The following is a 22136-nucleotide window of genomic DNA, read 5'->3' as shown; positions in this document are numbered from 1 at the left end:
GCTCCGTCAATGTGATGGGGCACAAGACCCCACTACAAATGCACGGTGTGCAGTCTGGAGCACTAGATCTACCATCTGCTGATGGATGTCCCGGTTTGCTTATTTTTAGTAGAAGCGACTAGTTTTTTGGTGTGACCATACACAACAGGCATCCTGTCCAATTATTGGAAAGTTTGAGTTAGGCCAGATCTAAATTACTGCTCTTGAAAAGTGAAAGCTATGAGGTTTGGCGAGGGCGCACAATGGAAATAAGTGTGTGTATGTGATGAAACATAGACTCCGAAGAAGAAAGAGTGGGTGGAGGAAAGAGAGTGGATGATGGTTGAGCTCCACCCTCCACAAAAATTAAGAAATCTGGGGATTCTTTTAGCTGCCAATGTGTTTTATTCCACAGGTCATCTAGGTAATGAAAGATGAAACAATGCAGCTCTTTTTCCTTTATAAACTCCTTCCACATGTCCACACAATCACGTTTACCACAAACTTTGTTTTGGCATGCCTTCGTTATTGTAGTACCATTTATAGCAGGTCCCAAAAAATTACATTGCCAGACTCCAGAAACGTCAGAACCAGGCAGACGACTTTGTCTTAACATTCTCAAATGCGGCAGCACCAGATCCATCTTAAAGAACTTCACTAGGGCAAACAAATTTGCGTGGTACACAAAACATACTGAGACAAAAGTCATGCATGCCTACAGGAAACGCACCACACTACGATCCAAAGTGAGCTCTTCAGTCAATGTTCAGTTCATCCGATCATTAAAGAGATGAAATATGAAAGATCTCTGACCAGACAAGGACGTAGGCTCTCGAAAATCATTAGCCCGAATTTGAGTTCTGAGGTCAAACATATGCATTCAGGAAACATTAGAAAACCAAACTATTCAGACTTTCCTTTACCTGAATTCATCAAAGAACATGCCTTGCAGACAACAACATTCAGCAACAGCGAACACCCAGCCGTTCCCTACCATAATGTTTTACTTCTCAACTTCATCAAGCATCCAAAGTAACAGAAAAGAGAAACTTAGACAATGACTACATATTGGACGGTTCTGGTCGGAACAATACATTTGTATGCAAATTTACCTTTGACATGCTGTTAATCTGCCCCAGTGCCATCCAATTATGAGTTAAACCTCCTGGTATGGGGAATGACTGTGTGTGTCTATTGTTTCCTGTCATAAAACCTCATGGAATTCCATGGTTTTTAAGACATGCGTTTACCACCTGTTCAAGCAGGTGGTAAATGTATGCCCCCCTGGGTGGGGTGAGAGGTGAGTGTGGGGGTGGGAAGGGAAGATCATTTCTGGCAACATACAACAATAATCCCACTGTCTGAAAAAACAAGCATTGGCAAAGTCAATAGGTCCTACCTCTGACAACCATTGGTTTTGTAAGTGTTCTCTAGTCATGCTGTGCAGCATGGTCAAAACACATTTTTAAAAAGCGCTATCATGGGACAAGTGGTAATGCATTTTCTTTTTAAAAGCACATTAGCTCTGCTACATCCCAGCATTTTTTATTTTTTATTTTTAGACGTGTACTTCCCTGAGGCAACCTCGCAGAATGGTGGGAAAGAAGCATGTGGGTGGGAGGGCAGGTGAGAGGAGATGGGGGTGCTCAAGAAAACAGAGGATGGGAGGGAGGCACTGGAGGCAACCACTCTGACAAAGAATGTGCAGGAGGGGTGAATCACCCACACGGACAATGGAGGGTTGGAGTGAAAGGGCTGAGGGCATGCACACAGACAGCTGAGGTGGGAGGGAGAGGCTTGTGAGCAAGCAGACAGACAGCTGGGAGGGGTGGGGCAACCACATTGACAATGAAGCGTGGGTGTGTGAGAGGGGTTGGTGCAAGCATAGGGACAGCAGAGGGTGGGCAAGACTGGCTGGGAAAAACAAACAGATAAACACGCGGATAATGGGTGGGAGGCCCTGGGGAAAGCACACGAACATTGGAAGGAGGGTGGGCCAGAGGGTCTGGGTCACAGCAGGTAGGGAGAAGCAGTGCACAGGGGAGAAAGGTGAAAAACACAGACTCTCATACAGTGATTAAACAAAAGGAAACAAAGTAGCACTTGTAAAAGCGAGCAGTGGAAGGACACATTAATGCATCCATGCTCCAGGGGAGAGATAGACACACTAAGAGGAAGAAGCCTGCAAAAGCTGACGGGAAGAAGCCAGCAAATGAGAGTGACAATAAAACAAACCATTGATAAGTAAATGGCAACCTCTAAGCCCACTGTAAGGTAACAAAAGGTCTTGCAAGAGACTGTGCATGTGCTGTCTTAGGTGAGTCCTAAAAGTGGAGAATGACGTTTGGCTGCTGCTGCTTTGAAAGCTTCATGCCATTTTTTCCCCCTGACCAGAATTACCCGCCAGAAACATCAGATCTGGTTCTCCCAAACCCAGGAAAAAACGTGTGTGAAAAAACCTACCAACTAGGATTCAGGTGGAGCAAAATTCATGTAGTAATATCTAATAGCGACTTTTAGCTGCAGATTCCTTCCCTTAGATTTATTTGCAGATGGACCTGCATCTTGTATGGCTGTGGTGCCTTGAACTCAACCACCATCACTATTCTCATACTTGACTCAAACACGAGACATCGCCAGACTCCGAATAGAGCCTTGCCTGCTAGACCAGAGCCTGAGCCCTATTCCTATGGGCTAGGATTAGGGGAAGATTGGGGGCGGGGGCACCAGAACCTGAAGAATACCAGTCCTGAGACCTCAACATGGACTGGTGTGAGGGATTGGCACACTTCAGTGGACTAGACACCTACCCAGATACTGGCATGAACTCTCCTCCTACTGTGGCTATGAAGGTAGGAGCCCCTTTTGCTATGCTGGGGAGAAGGGCAGCCAAGGTGCTGGCCTTTAGCCCGCCCTCAGTGGCAGTGAAGGCTAATGTCTTGAGAGAGGTGCTTAAGCCGAGAGTGATCCCCTCAGACCTGCTTCTCCCATGTAATGAAGCCCTTACGGCCGCCCTGCTTGGGACCTGGTCCAAACCCTGCACAGGGGCTCCTATGAACAGGATAATTGTCTGCTGCCATACCCCACCCTAGGGGACCCCAGTTTCCTCATGCAACACCCTATTCCAGAGAGCTTAGTAGTCTAAGCCTCCATTTCCTGTGTGAATCCTAATGTGTTCCCACCAACCCATAGGATTGGGAATCCAGGAGGCTGGACACCTTGGGCCAGAAAATATTTTCTTCCACCAGCCTTGCACTGTGGTCCGTGAACCCTGCGTGCCTTTTGGGTAGTTACTCCCATGCACTGTGGGATTTAGTTGCACAGGTCATGCCCACGGTATGGCACAGGAGAGATGCAGCCAAGTTCACATTCAGATGTGAACTGGACATGACTAACTTGCTAGGCCGAGCGGTGTTTTCATTGCTGGCCCTTAGGCAACCACGCCTGGCTGATGATGGCTGGCTTTTCAGGGGATGTCCAATCTTTGCTAATGGTCATGCCTTTTGATGGCTTCCGCCTCTTCAGAGACAAGGCAGACTTGACGCTGGAGCACTTTTAGCATAGCATAGCATAGCAGAGCTGCGGCCAGATCCTTGGGCTTTTCCATGACCCTACTTGCCAACCCCAGTCCACCTTTTGCTCCTTTTGTGGCAACGGAAGGGACTTCCAGCTGCGTTTTTTCCCACCCAGCCACCATGGCACACAAGCTCCCCAGCCTCTGTGTGGCAGAGGATGTGGTACCCCTAGCACCATGGGTCAATCAGCCAGGGGTCTGGCCAGTCAACTCCCCTCCCGCTCCCCTGGCATCTGCAGCCTTCAAACCTCTTTAGTTTGCCCTCCAACCATCATGGGCAACCAGTGGTAGGCAGGATATGCCATCACCTGCACCACTGGTGGTTGATACCCTCAGACTGCTGGGTTCTCCAGATTGTCTGAAGGGGCTAATCCCTCCCCGCCTACCCCTCCACACATGCCATCCTCATGCAACAGGCTGATGGAGCACCATCTCCCCCGACCCCACCAGTTGTGGCTGTCTTGTCCAAGAGAGTCGTAGAGAGAGAGAGTGCAGATGCCAGAATTTCCAGGGTGTTATTCCTGTTAGTTTCTGGTGCCCAGAAATGACAGAGGCCTTTGTCCTGTCCTAGACCTGTGTTCTGTCTGACCCCGACCCAGGAGACTGGTTGGTAGTGTTCGACTCGCAGGACGCATATTTCCACATTCCTGTCTTGCCTGCCCACTGGTGTCACTTGTGGTTCACAGAGTGCCTCGAGCCCTTTCACTCCTAACATACCAAAGTCACACCTGACTCCCTCTCAGACTCTGTCTTTCATTGGAACTATTCTGGTCACAATGCAGTTCCAGGCTTATCCTCCCGAACAGCGAATCCAGGATATTAAGGGTATGATACTGTGTTTCAGCCTCTGTCCTGGGTTTCGGAGAGACTGACTCTGAGGCTTCTGGGACTCATGACCTCCTGCATACTGTTTGCGAAAAATGCCCGCCGGCATATTAGAGCTCAGCAGTCTCACCTGAAGTTCCAGTGAGAACAGCATCAGGGGAATTTCTCCGACATGGTCCAGATACTCGAGGAAACTTCAAAAGATCTGCTGTGGTGGTTAACCAACTGTGTTTGGGTCTGCAGCAGACCCCCTCTCTTGCCAAGACAGTAATGACAGTTGCATCACTTCTGGGATAAGGTGGCCGCCTGGGAGAGATGGAGATCAGAGTTCCCTGTTCTCCAGCAGAATCCAGGCTCAACATCAGCCTGCTGGAGTTCCCCGCAATCTGGCTAGCATTGAAGGCTTTTCCTACCCTCCATCAAGGGAAGGCTAGTGCAGTTGTTCACGGACAACACCAACGCCATGTGGTACTACAACAAAAAGGATAGAGTGGGTATTGGACCTTTTGTCAAGAGGCCCTGTGCCTCTGGGCTTGACTGGAATGTCAGGGCATATCCTGGGTGGTTCGACACCTGGCAGGTACTCTGAACACTGGGGTGGACGAACTCAGCCGAAAATGCCTAGTGGGCCACGAATGACGTGAATGAATGAAGGTGGTGCAAGGTCTTTTTCAGCAGTGGGAAGAACCTTGGTTACACCTGTTCGCTACCGCTAAGAATGCGCAATGTCAACACTTCTGTGTGCTGAAGTTTCCAGGGCGAAAGATGCTTTTTATCTTGAGTGGAGCTCAGGCCTACTGCGCACTTTTCTACCCCTACCACTCCTGCTCAAAATTCTCAAGAAAGATCAGAAACGACTGGACCCAAGTCATCCTTGTGTCTGAAGATTGGGATTAGACATTTTGGGAATCCCCAGCTGTTGAGCATGGCCATTAGTCCGCCAATCAGGTTGCCTCTTTGGGAGGATCTTCTGTCACATCAGCAGGGGAGTGTTCTCCACCCAAACCTGTCAATGATCTGCCTTCATCCGTGTAAATTGAGCGGCAACAGTTAACAGCTTTTGACATCCCACCCAAAGTTTCCAATGTTATCTTGGCAGCCAGGGGTCCGTCCATCAACACTGTATACGTCTGCTGCTGGGACAAGTTAGTGGCATGATGTGCAGAAAGACAGGTTGCTTCCCTTTTTCAGGTCCTTCTATTAATTCTTTCTGTTGCCCAGCAGAGCTCCGCTTTGAGCACCTAAAAGGACTATCTCTCTGCCATCTCAGCCTTTCCACCGTTGCCAGATCAGCCATTCCTGTTCAAATCCCCTGAGGTATATAGGTTTTTGAAAGGTCGTCAACATCTGTATCCACCTTTACCCCTCATCATGCGTCAGTGGGACCTCAATCTTAGATTCACTTTTCTGATGTGTGCTCCCTTTGAGCCGCTACACAACTGTCCTCTTAGGCTCCTTACCACAAAGACAGCCTTCCTAGTGGTGATATCTACCCCGAGGGTCAGTGAGCCCCAGGCTTTGTCATCTAGCCTCCGTACCACTCAATCTTCCCAGACAAGTTTGTTCTTCGCACTAGAGATTCCTTTTCTCCAAAAGTTGATACTCACTTTCATGTAGGCCAGTCCATTACTGTGCCTATCTTTTATGATCAGTCGCACCACTCTAAGGAAGAGGAGCGACTCCATCAACTGGACTTGAAAAGAACGTTGTTGTTTTGCCTTGACCACATGAAAGAGTTTCAGGTGGACAACCAACTCTTAGTGGGTTATGTCGGTGCCAAGAAAAGGAAGGCTGTGCAGAAACGGACCATCTCATGATGGATCGTACTCTGCATTAAAATCTACTACTCACTGGCCAAGAAGCAGCTTCCTGGCTTTGCATGACCATTCCACCAGAGCCAAGGTTGAAACTGCTGCATTAGCACACCGAGTTCTGGTCCTGGACATCTGCCAGATGGCAATGTGGGCTTCACCAAGCACTGCTGCGTTGGTAGTCAGGTCCGTCGGAATGGGCACTTTGCCCTTTAGGTCTTGCAGAACTTTTTAGTGTGAAACCTTCGCAGTCCCACCTCTGGGGCGGTATTGCTTTGGTATCTATTCTGAGGTAAGGAATCTGCAGCTAGAAGTCTCTATCAGATGAACAAGTTAATAAACCTTCAGTAACACCCTATCTGGTAGGGACTTATCTAGCCACAGATTCCTTACCGACCCACCCATCCTCCCCACTTTGCACCACAGATTTCTACAGTCAAGTCTGTTGCCTTTTCAGGGCCCTAGTTTTCCACACAGTGGTCATTGTTCTTCATTCCTCCCTGCTCCTGGCATGGAAAGTCGCGAAAAGAAACTGATGTCAGCATGCTCAAGTAGCTCCTGTACAGGCACTGCGAATATCACTTGCAGCGTGGGCGATGCCATGCGAAGCCAGACGCCTCCTTCCGGTGAGCAGGTATACTGCTCACAAAAAATATCCAGATCAAGTCTGACGCCTGGGGATAATTCTAAGGTAAGGAATCTGTGGCTAGATAGTCTGTACCTGATAAGGCGTTACCAAAGGTAAGTAACCTGTTCTTCATTCCGCCCAACTCTGAATTGGTGCCTTAGCATAGTATAAAACTTACTACCGAATAAGTGGATGGGAAACACTAGATGAAGATGTGACACAACATAGAGCAGCGTAGCTGGCACGGAGTAGGAGGAGGTTCAGAGTGGATAATGGCACAATCTGTGTGGCAATATTGTTCAGTATCTCTTGATGTATTCTATCAAAGCCTTAACTGAATGCTTGGTATGCAAGAAAGTTGATTTCCAAGACTGGCTCCTGTTCTTCCCTTTGCCCAGGTGCTGAATTCATAGGCATATATCTTTACTTTCTGTGTGGCCCTGTTTCTTCTTCTGACAGAAGTGATTGTGCATTAATATAGTGCTCTTTAAAAAAAAAAAAAAAAAAAAACAGGGCATTTGTGTTTTCACGTCTGTTTTTTTCATTTCCTTGTCTCTCTGTACCTGTGTTTGGAATGACAGCAAGCTATGCGATTGAATTTGTCGACTCGGCGAGTGCAGTCCCATGAGCTGCGACTGTGCGGAAATCATGATGACTGTCTCCTGATGAGGCATGGGCCAGCTCTCTTTGCTACATTACATTTTTCAGACAATATCCCAGTCAGACAAATTCTGTTTCTGTGCCTTTACAGCCCTCTAATTACAATCGTTTTCCTGCTCAAGCTTCACAATCACTTAAACCATTGGTTGAGAACCGTCACTGATGTGTGTCTGTGAGCATCGGATATAGAGGTAGAGAGGGTAGGGGTGCATTGCTCCTATCTGCAGCTCCACTGCAACCGTAAAAACACTAAAATGCAACACTGCTCTTGCAAGTTCAACACCACTACACCAACATTACAAATACTGCACCAACGCTGCATCCTCAGCTTTGTAACTGCGTCCTTACAGCTACAAACAGTACAAACCAATTGCAACACTAAAACGTCACAGCCACAACTACAAAAATGCAAATGCAGCCGCACCTGTTACAAATACAGCACTGCAAGAATGCTAAAACTACAGATGGATGAAAACCTCCAAACTGGACCTGTACCATTAGAAAAGTGCTACTTCAACACTATAACACCTTTAAAGCACTCTCAGCACTACAAAACTAGAACTGCAAAACGACAGTACTATACCTACTACTCAACCCTACAGCAGCACATCATTACAATCACAGGGCTGTATACCACTGTAACTGCAACGTTGCACTGACACTGCGACTACTGCATGACTGCACTAAGCTGCTAGTACAACAACTCTGACACTGGATTGCTGCACTTAAACTGGTGCATTTAGTCTGCAGAACTACATCACGCACTTTGAGTTCATGAGCGAGTGAATTCTTGGTGTGCATCGGTTCCACTGGGCAAGAGAGGCTTGCACTGAAGCATAAGCCAGTACTATAGACCCCAGATAGCATTTGTTAATGTTCGTTTGTGTAGCCTGGCATGAACACTATAACGATAAGCACAAGACTGTGCAGAAGCTGAGAGCAGAAACAGAGTGAGAGCGAACATAGATTCAAGGGAAAGAGTGGTGCGGATCAACAGGTGCACAGATTCATTGGTGAACAAGAGTCGTGACAAGCGTGTGCCCTGTGCTGAGGAACTTTGAGTGCCTCGCGAGACTAGTGACTGTAACATCCGTGGTCTCTCTTCTCGCCTTTTCTACGCCTACACTAAATTTGTGGCTCTGCATCTCCTACCTCAAGTTCCCTCCTGCTACTATATTTCTGCCCCTTCCCCCCCCCCAGTGTATATTTTTGCTCGTTATTTCCTTTATTTCTCTCGTCCTTAATTCATTTCACTTCCACGTTTTCCTCTCCTTGCTACCCCTTTCCCTGTCATTCTTTCCTCCTTCTACTCACTTCCACGAGCCTCCCTTGTCTTAACCCCCCCCCCCCCCCCTTTTACCTCGTTGCATCCTTTGAACGTGGCAACAGGCTACATACATGCATCTCTTTCTGAAAGTTTTGCCGGATTGTTTTTTGTACATGGAAAAGTCCTTTGGTTAAAGAAGCTCACGGTGCCCCCATGAAGCCCTCAGCCATATCGTGGCTGTTCTCCCTCTCTGATGGGGACTCCTGGGGTTGTATTAGCTCAGCTCTTCTTGGAGGCTCTGGCCCTTCCTACGCCACCACTGGGAGCCGGCACATCCCCGACTCATCGCACATTTCTGTCATGAAGCGCTTCACTTAGTAAATCCTCTTTACTCGTGTTTTAATTGACCTCGGCTCACACTGGAGCTTTCAGAAGACACAGAGGGCAGCATGACAGCTGTGCTGGTGACTTGCTGTAGCAGGTCCCTGCTTTACATTTACTGCTACTTGACAGACAAGATTAAAATATAATTTGAGTTGGGAGAAGACGGAGATCGTTTCGCAGACCTACGCAAAGGATCCAGAGACTTGGAGCACTTCAAAACTCCTGAAAGTGAAAGCATCAGGCAGATGCACTGGGGTCAGGGTTCAAGGCGGGTAGAGGGGGGATGGGGGGGTGAGGGGGTTGCTTTGGGGCTTTGCTCTTGGTGGAGGCCACCATGAGCAGTAACTTGCGCAAGAATCATAGTGACCAAAGCAGCTCTAGCCCTCCCTTAAAGCTGTAGAAAATAAAGTCTGATTTAGAGTATTAGATTAAGTAAAATGTGCATTTGCAATGCAGTGGGTCTCGCATTTGCTGCAGTTACAGCTATTGGCTTTGTAAATTACTAACTGGACTTTCCTAGCCACATAAATTGAAAATGAAAAGTAAAACATTAGTTGGCATAAGCGCGAGCTGATTCAAAGCGCCATGGCCGCCATGAGCATGAGCTCGAAGGAGAGACACAAAAGGAAAAAAGTTTGCTCACAGTCAAACATATCTACAATCGTGCAATTATCCATGTAACAGGGTCATTCGGCAAGGCGGTAAGAAAACCTCCCCAAGGAGGGACAAACGTAAAGCATTTACCAATGATAAAAAAGGATTTTTTAAAAGGCAAGCACACGAATGAGTGGAAGTGATGGGTGTGCAGTGGGCGTGGTTAAAAGCACAATACTTACAACAGGTCAAAGCGCTTGCGCGCTTAACTTAAAAAAGGGGGTCGCCATGAAAATGCATCCACAGCTTGCTGCACCTTTTTATCTTTCTCCCTGTGCAAGAACATGGGACGAGCTTATGCAGACTTATAAGTTGCTATTCTCGATCTGATGGATTCTGTTCTGATACATTACAATCAGATCTTCTAGTTGATAGACGTTTTCATCTTGAAATATAAAATGCAGCATTTTGATTTTGAAAATGTGTAGCAACTGTTTGGAAAAGAAACCAGCTGTACACCTTTATTCACCTTTACACTGAACTCTTTTTTTTTTTTTTTCTGTCTCTCTCTTTCTCCCAGTCTTTATTCTCAATATAGCCTTGCTCTCATTCCCACTTGCCGTCATTCGTATCCTTCATATGTTTTCTGAGTTCCTTTGTCATCTCTTCTTTCTTTTCATTCTGTCTTTACTGTCTCCTGTGTTGTTTATTCTTTACCATTCTGTGCTCTTCCTTTATGTTCTCTCCTTCTTATCCTGATGGTCCATTTTCTCGCTTTTCCTACTTCTCTCCTTTATATTTATTTTCAAATATTTTATTGTGGTTTTTCCTACATCCCCTGACTGGCGAGGCGTCGTGAAATTTACTGCAGGCACACAAAACTCCCCTCAACCCTGTTCCACTCCCACCCACCCGTCCACAACAACCGCTCTTTCACAGTTATCTTTCCATAAGCTTGTCCAAGTGTAAAAATCCCCAGGATCTAGTCTGCACACAGTCACCTACAGGTAAGGAGCCACTGCAGCATCAAATAGTGTACAGTTGCCTATGGTAGGGACCTATGCTACGCCTCATGGAAATACTTGAGTACGGTTTTCTGATATGATGTATAAGGCTCAGAGATATTGATTTGGACTTAGTTCCCTATATTCACCTGATAGGATAGATGTATCCTTTCATAGGATTATCTTTTTTCCATGGCCAGGGTAGCCGGCATTCTGTTGTTCAATGCTAACAAGGCCAGAGGTGTAGGTTTATCCCAGGCTACTTGTATAGGGTGGGTTGCTACTATCAGTTCCATTGCCAGCTGTTTGCTCCCTATTAATTTATGCAGCTTCATTCCTGGAGATGGAAGGCCTAGCAAGAGGACTCCTGGGCCTCGGAGAATAAGGACTTTATATGCTTTCTCAAGTGTTTTAATGACCTCTGCCCAATAACTCCTCAATTTTGGACAGTGCCACAGCAAGTAAGACAGTGAGCCAGTTGACCTGCAAGTTCTCCTCTAGTGCCCTTGTTTTGTCCCATTCTGCGATCTTTTTTGTTTTCTATACCAGTAAGTAGAATCTTGTTCTGTGGGTCTCTCAATTTGTAGCTCCTAGCTGATATCCAAGCTCTAGCAAAGTGTGCCACATTGACTATCTTACAAAGACCTTACCAGCTGCCTTTCCCGCCTGTTCGTGGATGGTATCTTGTGCTTGATCTGAACTCCCTGCAAAATCCTATAGAGAGCTTATAGATGGCATGTTTGTCTTGCACTGAAGACATGTACCATTCCTCAAAGGTGGTGACCTATCCAGCCGCGCTTTCCTTGATCGTTGGCTGATGCATCCAACGCCCACCCTGAAGATAAGCAAATCTTTCAGATCTTGTTAGGTTGTACTGTTCTGAAAATGATTTGATATGCCCATTTGTGAACATAGAACACACCATTGCACACACATTTTCCCTCCACCACAGGAAAAAAATGCTTGCCCATCGCTGCCGTAAACTCTGAGTTGAAGCATATACAACTGACAGGAGAACGGAGCAATGTAAATCCACTACTAACTGCTACCTTATTTTGTATCACCAGCAAGGCTCTTCTAATGGGAGAGGAGTACAGCCACAGACTTCTATGTGATTTATGCATCCAAGGTATCTGTCAGAGTGGGCCGATCCCACACCATTGTTTGCCGATTTCAAACTTCCCTCACACCACAAAATAGCTCTGAAAGAAATTGGGTCATTGGTTGGCTGGGGGCTGAGCCATGGTCAAGCAGCAACTGCAATCCTTGTCAGGGTAAGGCACAAGCAAACCCCATATTAATCTGTGCTCAATCCCATGATAGCTTGGCAAAGAGCAGTCAGGCTTAATTTAGAGGCAACGTGTAAGGTATTTGTGCAACACTCCAAACAAAGCAGCATAGGAAAAGATCCCACACCACTTTAAGAAACAGAGCAGAATGTAATAAATAAAATGAGACCAAAACAACAAAAATCTAATCAGTAGAATCAGAGTTATGAATGTTTAACGAATAAATTGTAAAAGCACTTGAAAGCATAAAGCATCAACCGTGGCTATATGGTTGGGCTGAACCAGGTCGAAGTCAAATGTTTAGACCAACTGCGGTGGTACACGGGTCGGATACAGGAGCAGATTAGTCCCGCTGAAGTTTTAACTTCTCAAGTTTTATGCTAAGAGTCTCGTTCATGTTGAAGAAGGTTGCGGGGAGCAAGTAGAGTGTCACAGGCAGTGGTCGGCATGGCATAAAGAGTAGGCCAGGTGTTGTGGACTGTAGGTTGGTGGTTCACGTTGGCAGTCCTCCACGGGCGATCAATGCTTGCTGTGAAAAGAGTTAGATTGATGGCAGCTCATGCTGAATTGCGGTGCCTGTGGCACAATTCTGGTGTGAATGGGCCCGTTTGCTGTTGCAAAGAGGCCAAACGCTTGATTTCAAGAGCCCTTGAGCCACAGCAAGGGTCAGAGACCTGAGACACACACTAGGGCATCAGGAACTCACTGCAGCTGGGTCCAAGAGCAGGTTGGGTAGCCTTTTATGTCCCAGAGGCCCAGATCAGGAGGCTAGCAGACTATCCCCTTGAGTCACTATGGGGTCCTGGGTTCAAGATGAAGTTGCAGGCCCAGTTCTTCTCCGTCAGGTAAGAGGGCAGCAGGCAGCAGTTCTTTTACAGCAGCAGTCCAGCAGAGTGGCAGTCCTTTAACAGCACTACAGTCCTCCTTTCTGGCAGGATTATCCACAGGTCCAGAAGTGTAGTGAAGAGCTTGTGTCCGAGGTCCTTCTTTTATACACAGTTATGTCTTTGAAGTGGGGAGAAGCTTCTAGAGGCATGCTTTTGAAGTGCACAGTTGCCCTGCCTTCCTGGACCCAGCTCCAGACTAACTACAGGGTGGTATGCAGCCCTTTGTGTAGAAGCAGGACACAACGAATTTAAGTGTAAGTGAGGTTCATCTAGCTCATCCCTCGCATCCTGCCAGTGTTGGTCCATCCAGTCACAGCTAAGTTCTCATTGTGTGTAGGTTTCTAGGAGAAATACATAAAGCCCTACTGTCACCCAAGCATGTGACCGAGAAACAGGCTACGGGCACCAAATGGCTAAGGAAAAAAAATGCCAACTTTCTAAAGGTGGCATTTTCAGAATTGTAATTTAATCCAATGTCAGCATACATTAGGATCTTAAATTAAGATTCAAGAGACACCAAACATGAAACAGTTACCTTTTCCCCATTTGGAAATTACACTTGAAATGTATTAAGGCAATTCCAATGTTATTCTATGGGTGAGGTAGGCCTTGCCATAGTGAAAAACAAATGTAGGAGTTTTTCACTACTAAGACATGTAAAATGTACATTTCCAACTTTATTATTGCATTGCACCCTAACCTCAGGGCTGTCCAGGGCCTATATCCTAGGGGTGAGTGACTTCTATGTATTGAAAAGAACGTTTTGCGCCTGTTAAAAGGTTTTCTCTGCCAGGTCGAAATTACAGTTTATAACTGCACACACACACAGCTTCAGTGGCAATCCTAAGACATGTTTAAAGTACTGCTTAAGCAGAGCGCACAGTCAGTGCTGGAGGCCCACTAGTAGCATTTAATTCACAGGCCCTCAGCACATGAAATGTCACCTTACTAGGGACTTACAAGTAAAATAAATAGGTCAGTTGGGTATAGGCTAATTCTACCATGTTTTGAGGAAAGAGTACACTAACAGCGGTACAGTGCATATAGTCTTAAAGCCAACAACAAATTCAGTAAAAATAAAGGGAGTGAAGGCAAAAAGTCTGGGGATGAGTCTGCAGAAAGGGTCAAGTCCAACAATCTCAATAGGGCTGCCTGGTGATATGTGAGATAATGCTATCCCTCATTGTGGTATCAGCTTCTGTGTATATTTTGCTGCCAGTCATAGGGTTTTGTTCATCCAAATGCAGTCTTTTTATTAGGGACGGAAAGTGATCAGTAATCACACCAGGTAGGGGGAATTGAATGGTCTGGTAAAGGTAAAGCATCTTGGGTAGAATCTTCATTTTAATTGACCATTCTACCAGGCCAAGAGAAACGCAGCAGATGCCACTTCTGCAAGTAATTTTTCAATTCTTTCACCAGTTGGGAGAAGTTGAGCATTATTAATTCATAGAATTATCTTGCTTACCCACCCAGCTATGTTATAACGTCAGCCATCTAACTAATTGGGAGCAGTTTTCGCTGATTGGGAGTCTGACCTGGATGTGGCTGTAAAAGTAGTGCCTCTGACTATTCTGTATAAATCTGAAAGCCTGGTACTGAGAGATACTTTGCTAATTCTGCAACTGGGCAGTCCCATTGAGCGAGTTGGGGCTCGGACCAAGACCAATATAACATTTAATTATTGCCAGTTTGTATACCTTTTATGTCTTCTCCCACTGCAATGGCGTTTGCGATTTGTTCCAGTGTGAGTGCAAACAGCAGAGGCAACAGCGGGGGATGTGAAATGTCCCAGAAGTAGTTTTAGCCATTTTAATATGGGTCCTCGAAGAGTGATAGCTGGCCAGCTCCCAACGCAGGAAACTGTACCCATAGCTCACAGAGGGTAAAGCACATTCCATCCACAGCAATCAACTCTGAACGCCTCTCCGGAGTCCAACAAGAACAACAGAATGTCCTTGTGCATACTCCAAGTGTTTTCAATGATATGCAACATCCTTTTAGTGTTCTCTGCATTTCCGGGCAAGTATAAACCCTGAACCGGTAGTATTTAGGAGGAAAGTCGGCCACAATGTGCACAGAATGAATGGACCCTTTTCTGGTTTAGGGATAAGTTCTATGGACGCTTCTTTCATTGTTTCTATTATTTCTCCAGGCACCTCAAAGGTACTGTATACTTGGTTAGTATCGGGGCTAGAGAGGTGCAAAATGTTTTATAGAAGATGGCGGAGTTCCTCCTCCCACCCCCACCACCACCAGATTCCTGTTCTGCTCATTACTCAGTAAAGCATATTCTGCCTCGTCATAATCCAGTGCTTTCACCTACGTGCGCATTGCTAGAACCCTTAAGTATACTTTATTCACGCCAGATCTTTTGTGTTTGCCATTTAGGTACGGTAGCTGGCTCCCCAAGCGCTCCCTAACCTGTGCTTTAACTCATCTCCTTTGTCTGTCGGGCTATGTATTTAAATTTCCCGCAACCACCGCTTTTAGCACGTCTCAAAGCATGCATGGGGAGTCCTTCTCCGTCATGAAATCCTGGATTACCTGAGAGATCTCCACTCGGCTCCATGGTCACGCAGAACAGATTAATTTAAACCCCATCCCTAATTGGTGTTAGCCTGTCGATTGCCATACAGATGTATGCTAATTGGTACGTGGCCTGACACGGCAGTATTGCCTATTCTCATATCCTCTGATCTGTGTACAGCCTAGTTGACAGGAGGAAGTAATCTAGTCTTGTTATAGGTCTTGTGGACCTATGAATAGTGTAATCTACCTCCCCATGTGCATAAACTGCTAGTAAACCTCAGCCCTACCTCTCTGTCTCTCTCAAATCCAGGAATTATGCCGGGCCCCCAATTTCCTCTGTCCTGAGTACTATTTTTAACTGGATCTGACTCAATATTCAGCCCCCCTCTGTTAAGTCAGGATTCTGATATACTTCTGATATACTTACCTTAAGGCCCCCTTCTTAAAATTGGGTGCATACAGGGACACAGTTGTGCATGTTTTTTTCTCCAGTCCACTATTTCTAGCTCCCCTCTGCTTTGTGTGTTTTTAATATTTAACTCTGGAAAGTGTTTGCTGTACAGAATTGCAGCCCTGACCGTTTTTGTTTCAGAAGAGGCAAAAAATTGTACCGCACTTCCATTGCATCCTGTCTTGGTCTTTTTAAGGAGGTATGTCTTTTGTGAAGGACAGCTTCCACATCCTATCAACCTTAGAAAGTGTAAAACCGCCAACATTCCTATGGGCAATTTAGTCCCTTAACATTAAAGCTCCCGATTTTAACCATAGTGTACTCTCTTTTTGGTGGTAATGAATGGATATAGGACCTCTGCGAATACTGCAGTCCATAACTTCTTAGCCCCTCCCATGCTGACTAATGCTCAAGGTGGGCCTTTAGCTCTGTAAGTCATCCAACCCTTCCACCTTTCTCCATCCTTTGAAGTCGAGAGGTGTGTCCAACCATCTCTGGTGTCGTAGGCTAGAATATGCAACAACATGGAAGGCTTTGAAGGCCACACCACCAAATAAAGATATTCCTTCAAGTGGAGCAGAATGAGATGGCATGCCCTCTGTATATCTCTGCCCCGAAGACTTATGTACTAAACTAAACATGAAAAAAACCTAGCTCCTGTAGTTCTCGCCAAGACCGGTCATCTTGGATAATCAGGGAGCTGGTGCCCCACTCACTTGAGATTCCCCCACATCTCACCCAGGTGACATGAAGATAGATTTAAGTGTGTAACCATTTGATCATCCTATTCATTCTCCACTATGGCAGCTGCCACGCTTGACCCAACGTCTTACAGGGCCCTGCTCATCTCTTCACATTGTAGATGCCCTCGAGGCCAGCTGCTGTTCATGGCAGCAAATTCCTAAGTCCCACAGGCAAATACCCTACCAGGACTGCCCAACACCACCCGGTCCTCTGCTGCCAGCACCCGGCCCCAGCTGCATCCCACATCTCAGTCAAGATGGCAGCCAGCGCACCCGGCCTGATTCCACTCCATACCCAACACCGCCATCTCGGAGTTTCTGCTGGGTCCGCATTGCTGGCATGGGGTCACCCCGCTCTTTTACCAGTCATCGAGGGTGAAGTAGAGGTGCTAACGAGCTCAAGCGCTGTGAGGATTGAGCAGAGCCTGCAGCCTTACTCCTGCTCCATGCACTGTACCCCTCTCCTTTAAATGTAACTGCTCGGTGGACCACAGTCCAGCCTTGCCCTCTCTCCCTGTTGGGTAGGTGTAGGCTCTAAAGTGACTGGAGCCGTGCTTACAGATATGTCCCAGATCCTGCATGTGCAGCACAGGCCGCTAGCACAGCGCCGAGGCACTGATTTGAAGTGTTTTGTAATTGAATAACTGGTTCTGCAATCACCTAATTAAAAAAATCACATCAGCTCATTACTAGCCCCTTGTTTACAACCTCTGAATGCTTGGCCGCTGCTCTGCTGTTTCCTCACTCCTTTCTTCCTGTGCCCGTTTCCCTATCAAGACAGTGGCTCTTCGGCCTCGGAGAAGAACATTAACACGCTGGGCCCCAGGACGGCACATGCAAAAGAAATCCTGAGGTGGTGATTTGTTAAGTGAACTGCAGCTGGTGCATGGCTGGCTGCCCCTTCTCCCTCGTCCCAGTGCAACTGGACCTGCTGATCTCTACGCCCTTGGTCCCTGTGGATGCAGCCTCATTGCGCTGCCCCCTCTCCGCTCCAGACCCAAGGAAAGTGGGTGAAGGGGCGCTTCTACTGCCAGCACTTACCACCACCTTCTGCCCTTGACACATCCCATAATTTATTTATTTTGTTTTCCATGAGGACTTTTCAAGGGTAGCAGTGGCTCATAGGACCATATGCAGCATATTTTAGATGGGAAAATATCAATCGGGGTATATTTGCACCTAGTGGCCTTTCAGAGTAATATTTCATTTTCTGTGGTGTCGCTGAGAACCCCTCTATGGGAAATATACTCGTTGATTTACTCATGCGAAATTCTGTAATACATTGGCTCCAACATCTGAAAATGGATAGATCGCTCCAGTCGTTGTGATTTAGATACTAGTATTCTTAATCCTGTAGCGATTTTTGCGTTTTGTTAGTGACCCTAGAATTTGTAGAAAAAAATAACTTTAGGGGTGCTGTTCCTCCGAGAGGGCCAGCAGAGGGGTTGCTTCTACAGGAGAATCAGTAGAGGTGCTACTCTGATGCCGTGGGGATCAGAGTGGCCAGATGTGAATGCCCTCACACACCCCAAGGGGTGTCGTGCCTCATCATAGGACACTCCAGGTGGAGTCGGCGCTGCAGTACCCAACGGGCCCCTCGAAGGTCACCTCTACTGATTCTTCTGTAGAAACAACCCCTTCTCACCCCCTCTGAGGAACGGCATCCCTACAGCTTATTTATATTGACTTGGGATCATGGGTGCTGGACCTATCTTACCAAGCTCCCTGTCCCCCTTTTGATTTACATGACTAGAATTTGGAAGACAATTACATGAATTTATTGAAATGTTTTGATTCAGTGAGGTTTAAAACTTTTTTTATCATGATTCTTACCTTATGTATCCTGTTTTTTAGGAAAACCTCTGGTTTCACACCAGCCGATACTGTTGCGATCATATTCTGTTCCACCCACAAATCACTAACCTTGGGTAAGTGTATGATTGCCTTCCAGCTGCAAAATGTAGAACCAAGTCTTAGATTTTTAAAATAATTCAGATAGTGTACTGCTAATTGATATAAATTGAACAGGGGTGTAGTATCTACAGCTTGCTGATAACGCAGGTGACAAATAAAAATATTAAAATATTTTTTTTACTCAAAATGTATAAAGGCTCTTTCAGAGACTTCTCTCTAGAATTATCAGTTTTAATAATCTAGCAGCCATTAAATTAGTGCTGTATCAGATCTAATTTTTGTGTGACGGTTGAACAGTAGTCCACGTTTGCATGGCAATTTTGATATAAAAATCCTTCACCACGGAGTGAAGGACAGGGATGGACCTTTACATGATGGCAGAGAAAGTGACTTACCAGGCCTGAGGTTGCCCAATGAAATTTGTCAAGCTATGGTGTCCCTGGAGGGTATATTACGGCCTGCAAGACACAGTAGCCTGAAATGGTAGACGCACGTTATAAACTACTGGTATGTTGAGTGGTTGGGAATAGGGGCGTGACTGCCCTAGTAACGCTACCCCCAGTTTACATGACAGACAACTGAGCCATACCTGTACGACCTTCCTCTGTTTTGATTGGATATGTCATCATTCTTACTGTCTCTTAGCCCAATGGGACATGTTGATATGTTTGTATAAAACGTAAATAGAAATACTTATTAAAAAAAAAAAAAAAAAACCTTCACCACTCGGTAAATAAAAATATAATAATTGTATTCAACAGAATACTACACTTCATGTGCATACTCACACAACAATATGTACTGGCCTGCTGTCGTGGAGATTCCATCTGAAGACAGTTTTAAAAGTTGTAATAATAATATAGTTAACAATGAACACAGCTAAAAAACATTCAGTGCAATGCAGAGGACCAAGCTACTTGAGCAAGTGGCTTCTTTTTCACTTTCCATAAAATTCTGACATCTGTGAGGAAGAAATATTCGTTTTTTTTAGTTGGCAGTTACCAGGTTACAAAGCCACCCCTCCAATTAGGCACTACAAGCCATGAAGAAATAATTGAACATTTCAATAGTGAAAGCGGCTTGCAATAAAAAAGAAAATGGATGTGATACTTCTCTACGGGGAGACAAAAAACCACAGCTGTGGTGAGCAAGAAGATAGGCAAATGTAGCTGAAGTGAGATGTTGAAAACGACTGTAGTCGGACGCCATGGTAAGGAAAGGACAGACGTCATGGCATTGGTTTGAAACCGCAGTAATGAAGCTGAAACATCTCTTGGGTTAGACACGGGTACTTTACCTGCCTTCTGCTGTTACGGTACCGCAGCACAGCACTTTGCAGTCACCACTGCAAATGAAGGACATTCTCCAGATGATGCGGAAATCACACCAGCGAACATGGCTTCCATGTATGCGTACGTCAGCCGCCTCTGGCGCAATAATCCAACCAGATGCTGAAGATAGGAACGTTTTCCTGAATACGTGATGTGTTTGTGGTTTTACATAGTAATTTCATATCGAGGGCCAATCTCACAAATGATGTTGGATGTTGGAAAACCAATCCGGTTTCAGTTTACCAAATACCTGAGACACTCAGCACTGCGCAAACTGAGGTTGCTGCCCCATTTCCAAGGCAGGGAGTGCTAAGCCATTATGTTTGGTTTTACTTTTGAAATAGATTGTGCTTCAGTCTGGGTCTACGTTTTGGTTCAGGTGAGTGAGTTCAGTAGCTACCTGGACAGCCCCTGAAAACAGCCTCAACTCCCATTTCAATTATTTTTTTCAATTGATGTATTTATAATTCTATCTGCTAATGCTCCAAAACTGTAACCAGTGAAGCCTACGGCACACCTACAATCTTCCTCCACTCCTAGCCCTGACATCTGCATACTCAGCACATTTGGCCTCTCAGTTACATTTCTTCTTCCAGAAGTATGAGGTGGTTTAGTGAGTGATCTCTTCTCAGCGCCACAGTACAAAGAGAACATCTCTGCAATATTCAAAGAGAAGGGCTTCTGGTTCAATGTCACATATTCATAGATGCCGGCTGAGGAGTGCATGGCTGAACTACACTTTCTCATAAGAAACTTACAATGAGAAGGGAAAAGCACAAATGTAGAGGAGGCTCCCAAGTCTTAGCCTTTGCTCCTCTTTACCCTGTCAGTGATGGGCTTCCCTCCGTCTGACACTAAAGACCTAAGGTTGTTTCTTTTCCCTGCACCTCGGTTCTGCTTCAGAGACATTTGATTTGACATTCTACCCCTCTGGGTAACTAGGGACACCAGCAGTATGATTTGGTTTTCTTTTGTCCCCAAGTCACTCTTTCGCCTCCTGGGGACCGTTTCAGGATAGGAGGGCTTTACAGCAGACTTGCATCTTTCACTGACAGCTTTACAGCACTTGCCCAAATGTGCATGGGATTTAGATCCTTGCAGCAAAGCCAGTAAGACAGTTGTTTCACCGGCCTCTGGTCGGATCAGATATCAATGCAAGAAAAGGCGGTCAGGGCTCATTATGGTGCATAAAGGTTTGTGTGACCATTGCTGCTCTACAGTGCGTGGATTCTACCAATGAAAGCAATTTGGCACAGCAAGGGTCCATAACAGAATCGTTCGAACGGCCTCTAGTCCGGTCAGATATCAATGGAAAAGAAGATAATCAGGGCTTATTATGATGCATAAAGTTTTGTGCGACCATTGCTGTTCTGCAATATATGGATTCTACCAAGATAGTGTAATTAAAGCATACCAGTGCAGTAAAGGTCCTTATTGAGTAATCATTCTTCCACAGATTGTAACCAACATTCCATAGCTCCAATGAATGTATACACTATAAAAGCCTTAATTTAGGTACCCCCGGCCGAAAGAAACATCTTTAAGTTCTGATAGCTCCAGCGAAGTCTACCATGGAGGGACCAGATGGAGAGCAAACATCTCTTGAGGATCCACCACCTCCTTAGCAGATAAGTGTCTGCAGGAGTACTTTAGCTTCCTTTTTGGGAGAACATTTTCACCTTCGCAAAAGCCATTGAGGTGACCTGAGCAAATAAGTTTGAATGCTTGTTTGTCGCTTTCTTAATTTGACCCGCGCCATCCGATTGAATGCTTTTCTCTTACCAACAAACATATTAACTTTAAATTCACATTCCTGGTAGGCACAATACTGTGCCGTCTGCCTCATTGTACCCCCAGTGTCATCTTCATGATTTCTTCTGCATGCGAATGGGAAGGAGTAAGTCTGGCATTGGCAACTTTATTCACAACATCCAACAAATTATTAGAATCTGTTAGAGAGAAAAATATACCAGAAGGGCAGCCTTTGGACAGGTGATCCTCATCATCATTGTTATATTGCATTTATAGAGCGCTTAGATACCCATAGGCATCCCAGCTTTGGGAATGCAACTCAATGACCAGGCATCATTGGAAGGAGCAGTCAAACAACCATGTTTTCAAGAGTTGATGGAAAGAAAGTTCCAAGACTGTTGCCCCTAAGGATGGGGGCAAGAAGTTCAATAACTTGCCACCATTGGATCGGAAGAAACAACCCTTACTTCTGGCTTTTTTGAAGAGGGGAACCACTGCAAGTCGAGCATTG

General features: G+C 45.8%; 1 protein-coding gene across 1 annotated transcript in view; it reads left to right on the top strand.

The window, feature by feature from the left end:
* SLC10A7 (solute carrier family 10 member 7) overlaps nucleotides 1-22136 on the top strand; it is a 661109-nt gene that overhangs the window by 573946 nt on the left and 65027 nt on the right. Inside the window, exon 10 of the mRNA XM_069242617.1 lies at nucleotides 18483-18556. Coding sequence (XP_069098718.1) covers nucleotides 18483-18556 — 74 coding nt within the window. The remainder of the gene's footprint in view (nucleotides 1-18482; nucleotides 18557-22136) is intronic.

The sequence above is a fragment of the Pleurodeles waltl genome, chromosome 1_2, assembly GCF_031143425.1.
Source record: "Pleurodeles waltl isolate 20211129_DDA chromosome 1_2, aPleWal1.hap1.20221129, whole genome shotgun sequence".
In the NCBI taxonomy this organism is placed as follows: domain Eukaryota; kingdom Metazoa; phylum Chordata; class Amphibia; order Caudata; family Salamandridae; genus Pleurodeles; species Pleurodeles waltl.
The sequence above is the reverse complement of the archived record's forward strand: the minus strand, read 5'-3'. Positions and strand labels throughout refer to the sequence as shown.